At 41.7% G+C, this 17,443-nt stretch overlaps 1 protein-coding gene across 1 annotated transcript in view; it reads right to left on the bottom strand.

Annotated features, from left to right (window-relative positions):
• Positions 1 to 509: 509 nt before the first annotated feature.
• Positions 510 to 17,443, bottom strand: part of USP53 (ubiquitin specific peptidase 53) — a 56,581-nt gene continuing 39,647 nt past the window's right edge. The window contains exons 10-15 of the mRNA XM_075350146.1: positions 17,047 to 17,202; positions 16,146 to 16,292; positions 14,672 to 15,398; positions 11,894 to 11,958; positions 7,474 to 7,576; positions 510 to 5,704 (exon numbers count right to left, since the gene is read on the bottom strand). Of these exons, the coding sequence (XP_075206261.1) occupies positions 4,825 to 5,704; positions 7,474 to 7,576; positions 11,894 to 11,958; positions 14,672 to 15,398; positions 16,146 to 16,292; positions 17,047 to 17,202 (2,078 nt within the window). The 3' untranslated portion in view covers positions 510 to 4,824. The remainder of the gene's footprint in view (positions 5,705 to 7,473; positions 7,577 to 11,893; positions 11,959 to 14,671; positions 15,399 to 16,145; positions 16,293 to 17,046; positions 17,203 to 17,443) is intronic.

Below are 17,443 nucleotides of genomic sequence, written 5' to 3'. Positions count from 1 at the left end.
TAGTGAAGTGTGTGCTCCTGAAGACACAACTTGAGCAAACCCCTTTCAACAAAAGGTCTGTTTTCATTTTTTAGGGCTCATGCGCACGTAACTGCTGAATATTTTGCAGCGATTTGACAGCACATGTGCGCTTCAAATCGCTGCAGCAACACTGCATAATGGATGCAGTTTTTGTAGAAAAAAAAGCCGATTTCATGTGCTCGGGATGCTGCCCCCACCATAGACAGAGTGGGAGCTGCATCCAGAACGCACGGAATAAGTGACATGCTGCTTTCATGAACCCAGTGATTTGGGTCAAAATTTTAGCACCCAAATCGCTGCGTTCAAAAAAGCAAAGTGCGCACGTCTCATGCACAATCTTCATAGATTGTGCTGGGGATGCAGGACGCATGCATTTACGCTGCAGTGCAATATGCAGCGTAAATGCATGCAATTACGCAACATGCGCATGAGCCCTTAAAAGTTATCCATACAGCAGTATGATGTAGTAAAAAGGAAAAAAGTACAAATTTTGGAAAAAAAAATACAATTTATTACTGAAACATTTGATCTTTGATTGTCTTCACATAAGGACATATTCATTAGAGGCTTTATACACAAAATATCAAACGATCAATACACGGATGTCAAAAATTGTAACAATATAATGCCTACCTTCCAATGACTGATACTATTGATTACCTTTACTACAGAGAACACTGTCCTGTATCCTTGCCGGACAAGTTCAGCCGTGCTATGCAGCTTGGGGACAGCAGCAGATTAACCTACTGTACTTCAAATGTGGAAGTTGGCGGCACAATCATCCTCTGTGCCAATGTTGGTTAACTAGTGCTTCATGAACTCGATAGTTTTAGTGCAAAGTTTGCCCTTAAATATAAAAGTAACCCCTTATTTTTGCAATTTAAAGCTCTCAAGTCCTAATCATACAGTAGTATGTTTCGTCAGATTCACTCACTGCCCTCATCTTAAACATGAAGGCAAATTAGATCTTTATACCATATTTGATTGAGGAAAAAGTATTGTGCTTGTCTGTTTCTTTGAGATCTAAAGTAAATGTGCTCATATCGACCCCATATCCCCAATGATGCTTTACCTGCATTAAACTATAAAAAGATCCTTCAGTTACATCTACAAGAAAATACTTTGCATTGAGCTTATAAGATGTGGACGTGCCCCTTCAAGGTATAAAGCTCGTAAGGAAACAGCAAAAATCCTCTTAGGACAATACAATCTAAACTTTTTGGCCGTCAGGTCGATAAATATGATCCAGGTAATTCAGATTACTCCCTAAAAATTTTTTTATCAGTTAGGCTTATACAATTAGTAAAATCATTCTATAAAAAGCAGTTTTTTCCCACTAAATATTGCACAATAAAGTTTTTTGATAACCACAATATCAATGGTCTAGCTCTCCAAAATGTACAAAAATTTACAAAAATATGTTACATTCAAAAAAACACGTTGCAAGTCAACAAAAAAAGAAGTCAAACCCAACACAAATAAAAGAAATGTTACGACATTTATATATTGTTCTAATGTTACAAGCCATTTCAAAATAGAATTTCCTGTAGTACAAATCTAGATTTTCATGTCAGGACACAAAATATATATGTATAAATAGGCACAGAAGCAAAGCCATACAAAGGTAAGAGGTCACATTCTACAAAGAAGAGGTCGTCACTTGTACTCAAGACACATTTCATTGAAATTATAAAACCAGTAAAATTTAAGAGATCCAAGAAAACCGCTTCCACTGGAGTGTATCTGAAGAAAGGCTTTGCCCGGGTAGAAACTATAGTACATTTACAGAGCAGTCGGCGTAATCAAGGCCTCTGTTCCAGACAGGGTTGGACAAGCTAGTATGTGCTGCCGACATCCACAAAATAGCGTAAAACAAAACAAAAAAAACAATTACATGCCTTTGGGATTTTTGTTTTTAAACTATACACTAAATTGTAGTTTACAAGGCGTCTGAAGGATTCAAAGTGACAATTATACTAGGGGCTAGTACTAATCTTGTGTAAAAATATATATTTTTTTAATTTGATCCATCAAGTGGGAAATGCGTAAAGAGGTGCCTAGAATCAATCATACTGCCAAAGGACATTTCAGTGTCCGTACTAGGCAAGTTCCCTTTCGGGACATTACTTTGGATGCAGCTTTGAAAACCCCATTAATACGTATTAGAGTGCGCTCACATGAGCGTGAAAAACGGACGAGTGGAATGCGAGGAATTCTCACATTGCACTTTGACCAATGTTAGTCAATGAGGGGGAGCAGTTGGTCAGCTTTTCTCATCCAGATTCTGGATGAGAGAAAAGTGGCAACATGCTGAAATTTTCTGCGAGAGCCATATCACTCGCACCCATTCAAGTGAATGGGTGCGATAGAAACATCGGACTACACTCGGATGTTATCCCAGTGCAGTGCGATATACCCACAGGCTGACAAAGGAGGAGAGGGGGGGGGGAAATTAACCGCCTTCAACTTCACAGCTGTGACCTGATCACAAGATCAGGTCACAGTCGCATGACACTCTGCTCACGCTCGCAGCAGAGGCTGAGCCAGGGGTCACTAGTATGTTGCATCCGATGCTCTCGCATCGGATGCCATACGCTAGTGCGAGTCCAGCCTTATAGTGTAATACACGTCAAAAATGGGTGAATGTGGCCTAACAAGCAGAACCATCTACTAAACCAAACACAGGATCCTATAGTGATCGTAGCTTTGCTAGGTAGACCTAATATTCATATATTGGCCCACTAAAAGGCACCCATACTGCATTCATCTGAAGACGGCCTTAACATGTTGGTTCCACAGTTTGACCTGATCCTGTTGGTGGTCATAAGTGTCTAATTGAAGGGGAGCTACCCATCTCAAATATAGGGGGTCTCCATTCAAACAGTAGAAATCATGAAAAATGTACATGCTGGGAAAAAATTAAAAAAAAAATAAATAAAAGGTCAGCCCAGCCGCATAATCAATATATACTGAGCTCCAAGTGAGTTGAGACACCACCTTTGATGAAGGCTCGCTTTACAGTCAGAAGATGATTCATCATTACCTGCTTTTCCTGTTTTATCTTTAAATCTCCATACAGATAAAAAAAAAAAAAAGTTCTGTTACTAACTGAAAACAATCTGCTATTACATAGGAAACACTGTCATGATACAACCCTTTTGGGGAGGTATTTGTCCAATAGGAACACTAGTGGCAATTCCCAATATACTATGAAAAAAATATATTTATGTATATATATATTTAGTGTTCTACATCTATATATCAGTCTATGATGCTAGATTTTCCATTTGCCGACTGTACAACCAATTAAAGATGGAGATTCACAAAACAGTCACAGACTATGGCGAAAATACTGACTATACAACATTGCCACAGTATTTGGGAAACTTCAGGATTTTTTCCCCCCATAAAGGGGTTTTCCCCAAGAACAAAAGTTAATTTTATTCAATAGATCTTGGAATAATAGTAATTTACACAATTTGAGGTTTGAAAAAAAATGTTCCTGTGCTGAGATAATCTGATATATGTGTGCCTGCTATGTACTGTGTAATGGTAGTGTCTGACCACAGGGACATGGTCTGATCATACCACAGCTCCTGGGCCAGGGAGAAGAGGGGGGAAAAAAAAAAAAAAAGTGTATACAAACATTACACAGGATAGCAAATAATTCTTTGAGGAAAAACATTATAAAAACAAGCAGGGAAAGATTTTACCTCAGAAAAAGAATAATCTGTGAGCCCGTGCTGTAATGTCTTTATACTCTTGCTTCCTCCCTGGCCCAGGAGATGTGGTATGATCAGACCATGTTCCTGTGCGGTCAGACACAGCCATTACACAGTACACAACATGGGTCACATATATAAAGATATTGGCACAGGAATTTTTTTTTTTTTTAATCACATCCAATTGTGGAACTTATTATTCCAGGATCTATTGCTTAAAAATGTTCTTTAATTAAAAATAACTGTTAGTGAGAAAACCCCCTTTAAATTTCCAGATAGTGTTGCCATTAAAAAAAAACAAAAAAAAACAAAAAAAAACAAAAAAAACTTTTTCATATACAAAATACAAAGTAAAATGACATTCAAGGTAAACAGTTAAACCTCCAATGGTCCAAACTTTGATGTTGTGGCAGCAATTCCAGTGGGCACAAATGACCATCATAATGCACCAATAAGTCAATGCGTGGCCTTTTCTGGCATCTATTTATGTGACTGTTTGGGATCAATGAAGACAGCAGTCGAGACAGAAGAACAAAACAAGTCACAACCTGTCAACTAATATATTAGACTATACATATTTTCTTTTCTTATTTTTTAAGTCTGAAAATATAAAAGGCAAATAACCCTTATTTCCATAAAATTCCACCTATGCTTTGATGACTCAGATACGTATTTAATGAATATGCGCAAATCCCAACTAACTGGTTTACACGACCTATAAAAACCCATTTCATTTTGAACTTGGTTATTAACTGGAGTGAAATCCTGGCTTTAAAAATAAGAGGACTGCATTCCAGACCTTTAACTGGGGCAACAGATTTGAGGCCATTGATCATAGACTATAGATAAAGAAGTGCAAAATGAACCATATTCATTATCCGCAGTACATTCTGCCCCCCACCGTAGAGGGCAGGGAATGCCACATTCATGGGCTGTTGGATTTTCAACTCTTGATCAATTTTGCATTCAGATGTGTAAGAATTTCTTGTAACATGAATGCCATGTAGCTAAACTGACCAGCTAGAAATGAAGCCCCAAGGTACGGCAACTCGTTCTCAGAAGTAACATGGGGTGGTCTAGCCTACCTATTACAAGTTACACCGCCAAAAGCTTTAGATCTGGAAAGTGAATGATGGGCATTATCAATGCTTCTATGGTAAGAAGGTTCAGTAACTGTCTCAGGTACTTGTAAGTGCCCGGGATCTCTGTGAAATGCTGTGCTCTCAGTCACATACACCTTGGGCTTCTGGTGGTATTTTAACCTATAAGTGTCAGTCATACAGTTGTCCACAGAGAAGTATGTAGTGAGGGCGACGGTATCATTTACATGGGAAATGGGCTCCATATCCATAGTCTGTTGAAGCATGGTCGGCCGGCAGTCATACATTGAAGATCCAGACACATTTGGCATGGTAAACTGTAGATTGCTGCTGTGATATGGGTCTTTCTTTGGATAGTAGTCTATATCAGCGTCCGCTCTGATAAAATCACCAGGGGAATGCCTCTCAGCATTGACTGAAGGACCATGAGATAAGGTGTCTAGATGTGCAGTAGAGGCCGCCGGTGCAAAACTCTGCTCAATTCTCGACATAGCACTTCGTGTATACTTCTTGGGGGGAAGAGGAGGAGGTATATCATTAGAGTCCCGGTGATTTACACAGCAGCCGTCCTCTCTGATGGACAGCTCTTCATCAGATGCAAAATATGGGGCGTTCATGTACTGCACCCTATTGCACTGTGCAGAAGAAGGACAGCCAGCAGGGATTGTCTGTCCATTCATTTGTGACATTGAGCATTCCCCTATGTGCAAACAGCAATTTTCTGGAGAGCACGGTGACAGAAGATAAGACCTGTCTCTGGGATCTTCCGCTTTGTTCACCTGCACCTCTTTGAGGTTGTACTCTTTACGCAATGACAGAGTTGGGGAACGAATGTCCTTTTTACGGTCACCAATTTGCTTCCTTTAGGAGAAGAAAAAAAAAAAAAAAAAAAGTTCATTAATACAATTTCAATGAGCAAGTGATAAGATCACGGCATAGCCTTTACCATAGCACAAATCACTGTCTACATTTCTAATGGAAAAACAGGCTGCAGAGATTTTTCTAAAGCTTTCCCATAGCAGTTAGATATCCCCTTTCATTCACAAGAGGCCAATGCACAATATCCAGTTCACATCATGTATCTGAAACCATCACCAAGCATGACTACTTTAAGGTCTACATGGTTATGAAGGCCGTGTGTTTTGCACAGTGTAAACTTTAATGATTTTTTTTGTTTCATTAGAAGACCTTCACCTGGGTCATCATCCAGACAGTTTATGCCCCTAGCAATCACCATGTATTGTGTTAGAGCTGACCCGATGCAGTAGTTCTGAATTTTCTCCAGAAAAGGCCTTAACAAAAAAAACCCCACAGATGGGCAAACCTATACCATGATACAGCAAGATTCCTCTTCCTGCATCAATGGGACCAGATAGGTGCCAGATAATGAAATAACCTGGATCAGACACCCATGTACAGAACTCACTTCTGCATAGAGGATCTGCAGAAAATGGGCTAAAATAAAAATAAAAAAAAATTAAAGTTTCTTTGCCTCATCTACTGCATCTATTTGAGAATTTTTTTGTGCCCACATTACTTTCAGGCTTTTTTTCTTGCTTCTTTTAAATCAAAAGCAAGGAAAAAAATCACCCCAGCAAAGTCTATGACAATCCTGACTTGCTGTGCACACATGGCTTATTTTTCCTTGCAGATTTTGTTTCTGAAAAAAGCAGCAACGTCAATTGTTTGTGTTTTTTCCTGTTATTTTCCCCAATTGACTTCAATGGATTCAGTGAAAAACGCAGGAAAAAAAAAAAAAAACGCATGTGTAATGCCCACGTTGCTATATTTTGTGCTTTTTTGGCATCACTGGGGTTCCCTGCAGCCATTTCTTTTACACGGGACCTTGCTGCAGGTAGGTCCAGTGACGTCACAATGTGACGAGTTCATGCCGGCGGATAACCAGGGTTTCCTGCAGATCCGCAGCCATGAACTCTGTTCACCTTGTGTTGTCGCTGGCTTTGGTCTTTACTGCAGGGAACTCCGGTGACATAGGTGCCCTGGTCTGTGAGGCTCTCCGTAGCTCAGTAATCTGGGATTGTCATGGTGATGACCCAGGGGTTAACATGGCAGCGATCGGGTCCCTGTAATCACATTACAGGGACCCAATCACCAGGGAGAGGTAAGTGATTCCTCTCCCTGCCTCCTGAATGTTGCAATAGCACTGATTGCAGAATTCAAGGAGTTAAACTGCAGGGAGCGGCGCAGACACCGCTCAGGACAGTGAGAACCGGGTCCCAGCCGGGAGACTCTGCAGCGCCCGCAGGGGTACAGCGCCTGAACCACCGTGGTCACCATGACTAAAGAAAAAGAAAAAAAAAAAAAAAAAACGCACAAAAAAAAAAAAAAAAACGAGACAAACCATTGCGATAAAAAGAAAAAATTTTTTAGCTGCTTTTTTTCCTGCACATAAAAACACAATGTAGACACAGCCTAACATGATACAGCAGCTCTAAGTTAGCAACAGAATGATCACATATGTGCACATGCTACATAGTCTATATACGAGCCACAAATCTGCACCACTGCATCCAGGACTATCTATATAGAAGCACAGATATATTACAGAAATAGAGGAAAAGTCTTGGTAACAAAAAAAAAAAGTTACCAGGAAAAAATGTCCCCCCTACCTTTGACCAGTTGGACTGTGAAGGTGCAAGGGCTCTCGTGGAACTGGGGATAACCGATCTTCATATCTACTACGCTCCAAGCCATTATAGTCTTTGAAGTAACCTTAAATACAAAATACTGGCCATTAGATTATAGAACAATAACCCCAATTTATCACGACCCGCCACGCCAGAGGAAAAAGAATTACGTAGGTATGTCCTTAAGAAGTACTTTGCACAATACACTATTCCAATTCTAACACATGTCCCAATTGTGATTTGACTAAGAAAATGCATTTAAGAGTGAAGATATCCAGCTGCCATTCCACAAAGTGCACAGCAGATGGCAGCAGAGAGCCACCAAGGACACTACACAACACCAGGCGGCATGCCTCGGAGTGAGTAATGCTCACTGACAGCAGCAGGGTTTGTCTTCAGGATTCCTGCCCATGTAAAAATAGAAGTGTTATTTTTCTCTTCTGCTGACACAGAGAACCATGCATGGCTAAAACCAGCTAGTGATTCGGCTGAGAAGCTTGGCCCTGGGCTCTTCACAAAACTAAATATGGCAGATGTTCGCATTCAGACCTGTAGACTCAATGCTGCATTATCTGAACAACGAGGTAGGACGACAGGATTTAAAGTGTAAAGCCACTTATCCTCTCTACAGTGTGTAAACGTCTTATGTAGTAAACTTCACACTGACTTAAGCAACATGCAATTATCAGCGATACATCCTAGTGCTGCATGTTTTTTCTCGGACAGCACACGGACCCATAGTTTCATTGCTCCATACACACCTTAAAAAAAAAAAAAAAAAAAAAAGCTCTTTCTCTGGTTCAGGAGTCAGTGTGCCCTATTATCAGTTTCACTGATCAGACTCAGCCATTAAAAAGTCTATGGGGATTTGTATAAAATCATCGAAACAGACATACCGTGTACTTCAGTTTCTCACTGATCCATTGTGAAGGAGAGAAAGGATAAATAAAAGGATCAGTCTACCAGATTCAACCTTCAAAAACATGGATATGAGAAAAAAAAAAAAAAAAAAACCACAACAAAAACAAAATCCCAGATGCTGCAGGTAAGCACTACGGAGGCAATATGGAAGGGAAAACAAGCCTTCCATTTCTCACCGCCTTATGGGGACCTATATTATGGCCATAGGACGTCAGACTACCCAAGGTCCTATAGTGATTCAATGTTCAGTTTCTTCAGTCCATGTCTTAATAGGCAGAGCAGCATTTAACTGTAAGTGCGGCTCAATAGTGGTTCTGGTCTGCCCCACTATTCCAGCTACACCCCAGCTGACAATGTAGGGCTCAGTACATATGTGAGTCATGTGTCTTTCATATGATGGATCTGTCATTGCTTCGAGGTATCCATTACAAAACAGATGATGTGAAAAATATTCCATCGACTTCAAGCAGTTGGCAGGGTTCCATTAAGGTGTTTGTCAAGTGTGACGGGATCTGTGACAAGGACTCCGAACCGAGCCTCTGCCATAAGTGACGGCTAAAAGACTGAATGTAGTGTGCAAGGTTATAGAATTCATAGTTTCAATTGAACTGCAATTCCCCAATCACAGAATGCACGTCCTTACAATCCCATTCTGTTAGGGAGGAGAAATAAAGCACCACACCGGTAGTTTTGTTTTTTTATTTCACTGTGAGTGGCATCACTAAGGCTACATGCGCACACTGCATTTTTATGTCGCTTTTTTTGGTGCAGTTTTGTTGTCAGAACTTTGACATTTGACTTCCCAGCAAAGTCTATGAGAAGTCAGATTTGCTGTGCGCACGTTGCAGTTGGTCAGCAGTTTTTTTGACAAAAAAGAAGCAGAGTGTTCATTCTTTCTTGCGTTTTTGTCAATATTTGTCACCCATTGGAATCAATGAGGGCATCAAAAACACAAGGAAAAACGTATGCTATTAATGGTTTGCGTTTTGCATACTTTTTAGTCGCGGTTTTGTCAACAAAAACGTAGCTCACGAGCTTCGTTCCAGAATGACAAAATCAATGTTGGAGTTATTTTGGCATGTCTGTGTGTCTCTCTGCTTCATACTCATCGATCCCCAGCATGCGCGGCTGTTACACTGCTCCGGCGGCCTCTCATTCTTCCCTACCGCTCATTAGCCTCATGACATATTCACTGCACCTACTCATTAGGCTCATACATATTCAATCCTCCCCGTGTCTGATTGACAGCTGTCTGACTGCAACCACTCAGCATGGGGGCGCGTCTGACTGCAACCAATCACAGCCACCGGTGAGTGTGTCTACATCATAGAGCACAACTGAAGTGAGTCGCTCTTTCAGCGGTGACATCACTCAGGTTCTCCACAGCCACAGCTGAAGTACTCCACCTGTGACAGCAAATCACCCGAGTGACTAAAGTGAGCTGCATGATCAGCGGTGCCGTCATTCAGGTGATCTGCAGTCACAGCTTGAGTCCTCCACCTGTGAGTGCAAATCAGGCCGTGACTGAAGTGAGCCGCAGCTGGAGGACTCGCGTGAGTGACGGCACCACCGACTGCGCGGCTCACTCCAGTAGGAACCTCACAGCAATAAACCTGTGACGTCACTGCTGCGACACACCCCGTACTGCGGGACCCATAGCTGTGACGTCAAGGATTCACCCGAGTTCATTCTGATTGCTGCGGCTCTGTCTGCACTCACAGCTGGCAGTCATGTTCTACAACACTCGCTGAGACAGGACAGGGATGTAGTAGAGCTGAATCGCAGTGGGACCTCGGGTGGATTACTTCATACCAGAAGGGGTTGTTTTAAGGTTAAGAAAGTGGTGAAATAGGGTGCTTTTTATTTTATTTCATTTCAAAAGGGATTTTTTGGCTGCTTGTGGTTATTTACTTTCACTTCACCTGACATTAACCTAGGGGTTAGTGGCAGCTATGGGCTGCCATTAACCCCTTACTACCCCAATTGCCACCGTACCAGGGCAATCGGGACAAGCAGGGTCCAGAGCCAAAATAGGTGCTTCTTATGGATACGTCACTTCGGGTGGCTGTGGGCTGCTACTGTTAGGCTGAAAAGAGCCAAATAACGATGGGCCTTCCCACCCCAATAATATCAGCCCCCAGTTGTCTGCTGTCCCTTGGCTGGTATTAGAAAAAATGGGGGGTCCCCATGTTGTGTTTTTTTTTTTTTTTTAATTATTTGATTTAATTTAAAAAAAAGTGTGGGATCCCCTCTATTTTTCATAATTAGCCAAGGTACAGCAGACAGCTGATGGTTGCAGCCTGCAGCTGTTCCTGTGGTGACATGAAAAAGGGGAGGGGGGGTCCCCCACGTCATTTTCTTCACCCCCCAAACAAAAAAAAAAAAAAAACAAAAAAAAAAACAGCTGGCCAAGCTGGCTATCCCTCTAGCAAGCTATTTTGTTCTTTCTTATCTATTCTATATGTTTTCTTTCTATTCTTTGCCATCTATTCTAGCTATCAATCCATTATCTTATTTGGTTTCTCCACCAAAAACGCACCTAAATTACAAGGTTTTTTTTTTACATTTCCAGGCTCTCTCTGACAAGGTTCAGTTTGTGTTCAGAAAAAACTGCATTGTGCGCATGTAGCCTAATGCATGTTCCCTATTCCTAGTAATGTACTTACCAGCCGCTGTCTTCTGCTCTTCCCAGCACGACTCCTGTCCCATTTCACCATCTTGTGACTGACCAGCGGTCAGAAGTCACAAGCTCTCAATGGAAGTCTACAAGAGACACGTTCTGGCTCTCAGACTTACATTGAAAAGGCGACCTCCAGCTTGCCCAGCAAATACTGGAGCAATCAGGCAGCTGACGTATGGCAAAAGATGACTGGAACGGCACAGAGAATAAAAAGACGGCAGCTGGCAAGTATATTACTAGGGGCAGGAAAATTACATTAATGATACCACTCTGGGGGTGGAAAGAGACATATTGGGGAAAAAAAAAAAAATCCTAATCTGCTAACCAACTACCGGCAGGTAGTTTCCAACAATCTGCCAGTGCTATTCGGCGATGATCTTTCCCAGCTCAGAACAGCAACGGACCTCTTTCTGTAGATTTTCACACTTCCTGTGATGTCACTGACAGCAGTTCCTTCTCTTTGCTTAGTCAACAGGGCATCAGTGTTGTCATGTTCATTGACAGCCGGCTCAGCCTTAATGCAGTGGGGAACTGGCATGACGTCAACAGTGATGCCCTGTTATCAGAGCAGGACAAAAGAGAAGTAACTGCTCTGTCGACATGACGTCGCAGGAAGCGAGAGAATCACCAGAAGGAGCGGTCCGTGACCGCTCAAGATAGAAATAGATTGTCATTTAGCAGAACAAGCAGGTAGGTAGTAAATACCTGCAGATAAGTACTTTGACCCATAGGGGCATGGGAAAGTGAACGGGATCACGCCTTTAAGGCAATTGCACTTCAGATCCATTCCCAATAACTTACCATTTAATTGGCTTCTACTGTGCGGAGAAGTAGAGAGAAATCCATTTCCTGGCTGCTGGTGGTCACTGAAAGACATGGACACCACACAATGTAAAATGACAAGATCCAAAAAGGTAGGTAAAATATAAAAAGGATAGACAACTTCTTGTACGTGATGCAGTTTAAGGCAACAATGGGGATCAAAAGGGTTATGAGTCAGACAACCTCATAATCGGCAGTTTAAAGGCGACCCTTCACCAGCCGGAGCATGTTAAACAGGCCACATCATGGAATAGTGGCTGTAGAGCTGAATAAAAATCATTTTTAAACTTCTTATCTCAGTGGGGTAGATATTAGTTTGTAAAGCTCAAGTTATAATTCATACGCCCAGAAGGCGTTGCCAAAGATCCTCTGTGTTTTCTTTTCCCCTGTAAGATGCAGAACAAACAGGAGACGTCATGCAGGTGGGAAAAGAAAAAAAAAAAAAGCCCACCGAAGATCTGAAGAACATGCTTTCTCCTCAGTGAGACATGTAATGACAGACAGCCCTGCTCTCAGTCCTAATCTCTGCAGCAACCATGTAGAGTACACTGAATTTGATTATAAACACCACCATATCTCCGCCCATGGCACTCAGGAGGTGCAAAAATTAGGGCTAAGTGGGGGGGCTGTGGTGTCATTACATGTCTCAGAGGAGAAAGTCTGCGTTTAGTGTATCTACCTTTATCTGTCAACCCTTGCATGACACCTCCTGTTTACAATTGGTCAACATCAGGCATGGGAAAGTGCACACCCCAGAGAAAAATCTTTGGTAACACCCTTTGGCTTCTCAATTATAAGGTAAACATGTACAAGATAATATCTTTGTAACAGAAAAATTAAAAAACGGTTTTATTCAGGTCTTCAACCTCTATTCCATGAGGTCACCAGTTTCTCAACTTGGTGAAAAGTTCCAATTAAAGACAAAGGGAAAAATTTAATGGATTTGACTTGTTTAAAATGCCATCTACTTTAAGGTGGCTATATACCGGCCAATAGTTTGTCCAACAGACAACCCTCCCACTCATACAGCCGAGCGCTCATTCCTATCTCTGGCGATCAATGCAATTGGCAGTCTGAAATGGAACACGTGCGACAGACATCTCCCCTGGCCACAGTCGGCTGGCGCCCTCACACATTAGATAGTTGGACGAACCTGTCAATATCGGTGGGTTTGCCCGATATCAGTCTAACATGGGGCTTTAAGATGGAACACATAAGTGCTGCCAGCTGTGGGGAGCTACAGTTCATTGAGGGAACCATGAATGCCAACATGTACTGTGACATACTGAAGTAGATCACGATCCCCTTCTTTCGTATGTCAACAAAACCCACCTCCAAGATTGCTTCCTCAAAAAAAAAAAAAGCTGAGGTTAATGGTGCTGAAGTGGCCAAGCATGTCTCCAGACCTAAACCCTATTGCGCATCTGTGGAGCCTCTTCAAACAGAGGTGTAGGTGCACAAGGTCTGTAACTTGCACCAGCTCTCTAATGGAATCATTGAGGGGTGGAAGAGGATTTCAGTGGCTCCTGTGAAGCTCTAGTGAACTCCAATGTCTAAGAGAATTAAGGCAGTGCTTGAAAATAATGGTGGGCACACAATATTTACACTTTGGGCACAATTTGGCCATTTCACTTACGGATGCATTCACTTTTGTTGCCAGTGGTTTAGACAATGGCTGTGTGTGGAGTTAGAGGGCATACAAATTTACACTGTTATACAAGCTGTACACTACATTGTATCAAAGTGTCACATCTACAGTGTTGTCCCATGACAAGATACAATCATATTTACAACCCTCATTTTTTGTACTCATTTTTGTGCTGAAACCGTGCCAACTGGTACATGCAGGTATTCTGGAAGAAGTTTTTACTACAGCCCAGCATGGAAGTGACAAGTGTCTACTGAGCTGTCATAGCACACATAGAATGATAAATGTCCGAATATAACAGGAGCGACAGGGCTGTACATCCCTGACCTAGAAGACAGCTCTGCTCCGGAATGCTGGAATGAATGAATAAATGAATGTAACAAAGTGTTTGTGCCAAGTTAATAGGCTGTCCCATATCTGTAGAATAGGGAATAAAATGGATTGCAGAGTAGAGGATTGTCCAATTGCTGTGACCCCCGTGATCCTATAGTGAATGAATGGAGCAGAAGTGCGAATGCTCAACTTTCACTACAGTCCCTTCGTGAGATTGGTGGGGGTGCCAGCGATCACATTAATTTGGTACAAACGCAACTTTCCTGTCTCATGTGACCTTGGGCATGGAGAGAGACATCGGTAGAAGGTTTGTATTCAAATTCTGCAAAAATATTCTTCAAAATGAAGACTGCTTTACAAACATGACATTTTCTTAATATTGGCAAAGCATAATTAAAATATTGAGCACGTGCCTATGCCTTTTGAGCATGAGCGCTCTTCGTCAAAGCACAGAATCACGCATTATGGGCTTCGGCAAAGGTTTTAAGTGTTCACGGTACATGAAAAAGGTTTCTGAAACACCCAACAATGAACTAGGTTCTAAACCACGCCATATGCCTAAAGTTCATATAATATCGAGGCCAAGTTTTAATCACATAAGCTGCAGCTACCTGCCATATGAAAGCGAATGCACCGATCCCAAAAAAGCAGAAATATACCGCAGGAGTTGGAAACTCATTCTATTGTAACATGGGAAGCAGTTTTTTTGCAGCAAATTGAGCCAATATTCTGGGGCTCAAGCATAGTATATCTCCCCCATTGCATACACAATTTACCTGCACAGACTTTCTTGTAGCCCCTTCATATCAGCGAAGCTAGTCCCTTCAATTATGGGAGAGTCCAGGTTACTGGAGCCGCTGCTGATGTGATCACTGCTCTCATACCCGGACTCTGCCCTCTGCCAGCTGTCGAGGTGGTACATCTTGGAATCTACAGTAAGTTTGTTCCTCTCCGTTTGACCTTTCCCCAGAGATTCTAAAGAACTCCGGCTGCCAGACTCCTGTTTTATTTCATCCTCATAGATGGTCATCAGGGCTTTCTTCTTAGGACTCTCTTTTGAGGGGTGGTTCAGATTTTGATCCTTGACAGGCTGGTGTTTGCCGTTAGACTGCGCTGTGTGCCGAGGGCTTGATTGACTTTTCTCATTCTCATTAAAGATGCTGTCCACATTTAGAGTCTCTCGCATGGGTCTCCAGGGCTTTCGGTTCTTGCCATTTGTCTTTTCTCGGCATTCCTGACTGCTGTCTGTATCATAGCCAGATGAAGCATTGTTTTTCACTCTATTTAGTTGCTTGGATTCGGGAACTGAGGACTGCCCGGTAGTGGAGGAAGGAATGTGCCTGGGCTGTGGATCAGATCTCTGCTGCTTATATGGACCTCTTCCTTGACTGCTGAAGAAGTGAGGGTCAGGATACTGCCTAAAACCATTTCTAGTAGGAGAAGATGCAGATCTCAATTGTGTTCCAGAGAAGGATTTTGAGGGATAAATTTGAGGGGATTGTTCTGAAAGAAAAATGGAAATTTTAAGTAATATTTTCATCACCAAGAACTTCAATAGTACAAAACATTGCAATCACTAAAGATCTTAAAGGGTGTTTGCATAAGCAGAATTTTCCCTGCAGAGATCTGAGGTTAAAGATGTATTCCTATCTCCGAGATCTTATCCCAATATGTAGTTGGATTATTAATAATTTTATTATTAATAATCTCAAATTAGAAGGGTAGTATAGTCCTTCTGATTCACTATGTCGCTTACCTCATGTGCAGGGCATTGAGGGACCGTAGGTATCCATGGTTAACCATAAACAACTCACTATATGCATGGTTGCCACCATGGATATCTACGGTCATACAATGCCTTCCAGTCGAGGTAGATTACACAGTGAATCAGAAGATTATACTACATTTCTAATTGGAGGTATTTGCTAAGATTATTATTACACCTACTACATATGCGGATAGGATCTTTGAGATGGGAATAACCCTTTAAAGGGGAAGAATTAGAAGCAGGCTACATGGTCAGTGTGATACGTTTGGTGCATACAAACATATGACACCTGGTGCAAACAGAGCGGCGCTATGGACAGATTGGCAAGATGGTGGATGTGCCAGCAATTATCTAATGCATATGGTCAATTTTCAAAAATCTGCAGGAAAGCCAATAATAAAATATCAGGACGTAAATTAGGGTTTTAGAGAGAAAAAGAGTATCTTTCTGATAACTCAAAAGCATTTAAGGAGGCAGAATACCTTTAGTCCTGGCAGGTTCTTTCTTCAGAGTTTTATCCAATGGTTTTCTTTGAGCAGATGATGCACTTTTTAGGTTATTCACTCTTTGGGCACATTCTCGGGACAAGTCTTTCAACTTTTCCTGAGGATCACTACGACCTAATTTAACTAGGGGGTAAAAAGAAAAAAGGAAAATAATCAACAGCCTAATAAAACAAATCCTTGCCTCAGCAGCATTGCATCTAGTTATTAGCATTGAAGCTTTTAATATAAAAAGGCAACGTAGCTGAATGTACAGACAGCTCCTACCATATTAGGGAGGATGAATGTTTTACTTTGTTGATGCCAAACGGTTAACTTCCATTGTAATTCAATTCAAAAAGGATTAACACATTTTTCACCAACACACAGGATAGATGAACGTATGATCGCTAGGATTTCCCAGCGATCCCATGAACATGGATAAAGTTCTACGCGAGTGTGGTGGTGCACATGAGCTGATCCATCAAGGGACTTCCCAATCACTGTTCTCAGAAATACTGGCGGTAACAGCAGTGGGATCAACAGTGATCATGAATTATATCCATCCTATGCATAAGTGATATGTAGTTATGAGCGAACACTACCATGCTTGGGCACTCTGTACTCAAAACGAGCAGGTATGACCCTTGGATGGGCTCAACTCAAGTGTCTGGTATAATGGAGGGGAGCTTGAGCATTTTTCCTTAATATGTTTGGGAAAAAATGCTAGGAGTTCCCCTTTGAGTTCCATTATACCCAGCAATTGAGTCTAACCAGTGCGGTATCTAACGGCTTATTTCAAGTTGTAGGTCACTAAATTGTTAAAAAAACAAATCTAGTTATTAGCACTAAAAAGGTTGTGTGTACTACAACCCAAGCCTAGGGGCATAGTTGTACATACCAGGTCCTCTGCCAGCGCTCGACTGAACGACACTTCGAGTCAATCCTGCATCGTCATTCTGATGCTTGTAACCACTGTTCTGATATACATGTTCTCCAAAATCACGATCTCTTGTGTAGTCTGGCTTTTTTGATGTTGATGACATTCGATCATTGGCTATGAGGAAAGAAGAGAAGGTAGCCAAGTTATGATCAACATTTTATGCATAGAATTAGTCTGTGGCGATATGGGGTGGACAGGTGAGAAAATTCGCAATTTGGGTGTTTTTGGTTACATTACTGGCCAGTAAAAAAAACAAACAAAAAAAACAAAAAAAAACCATACCGGCCGTTCCCCCTCTCTCACATCCAATGTAATTTATGGATGCCGACAGATTTCTGTAGTGTATGGCAATCTC

Source organism: Anomaloglossus baeobatrachus, chromosome 1 (genome assembly GCF_048569485.1).
Source record: "Anomaloglossus baeobatrachus isolate aAnoBae1 chromosome 1, aAnoBae1.hap1, whole genome shotgun sequence".
In the NCBI taxonomy this organism is placed as follows: domain Eukaryota; kingdom Metazoa; phylum Chordata; class Amphibia; order Anura; family Aromobatidae; genus Anomaloglossus; species Anomaloglossus baeobatrachus.
The sequence above is the reverse complement of the archived record's forward strand: the minus strand, read 5'-3'. Positions and strand labels throughout refer to the sequence as shown.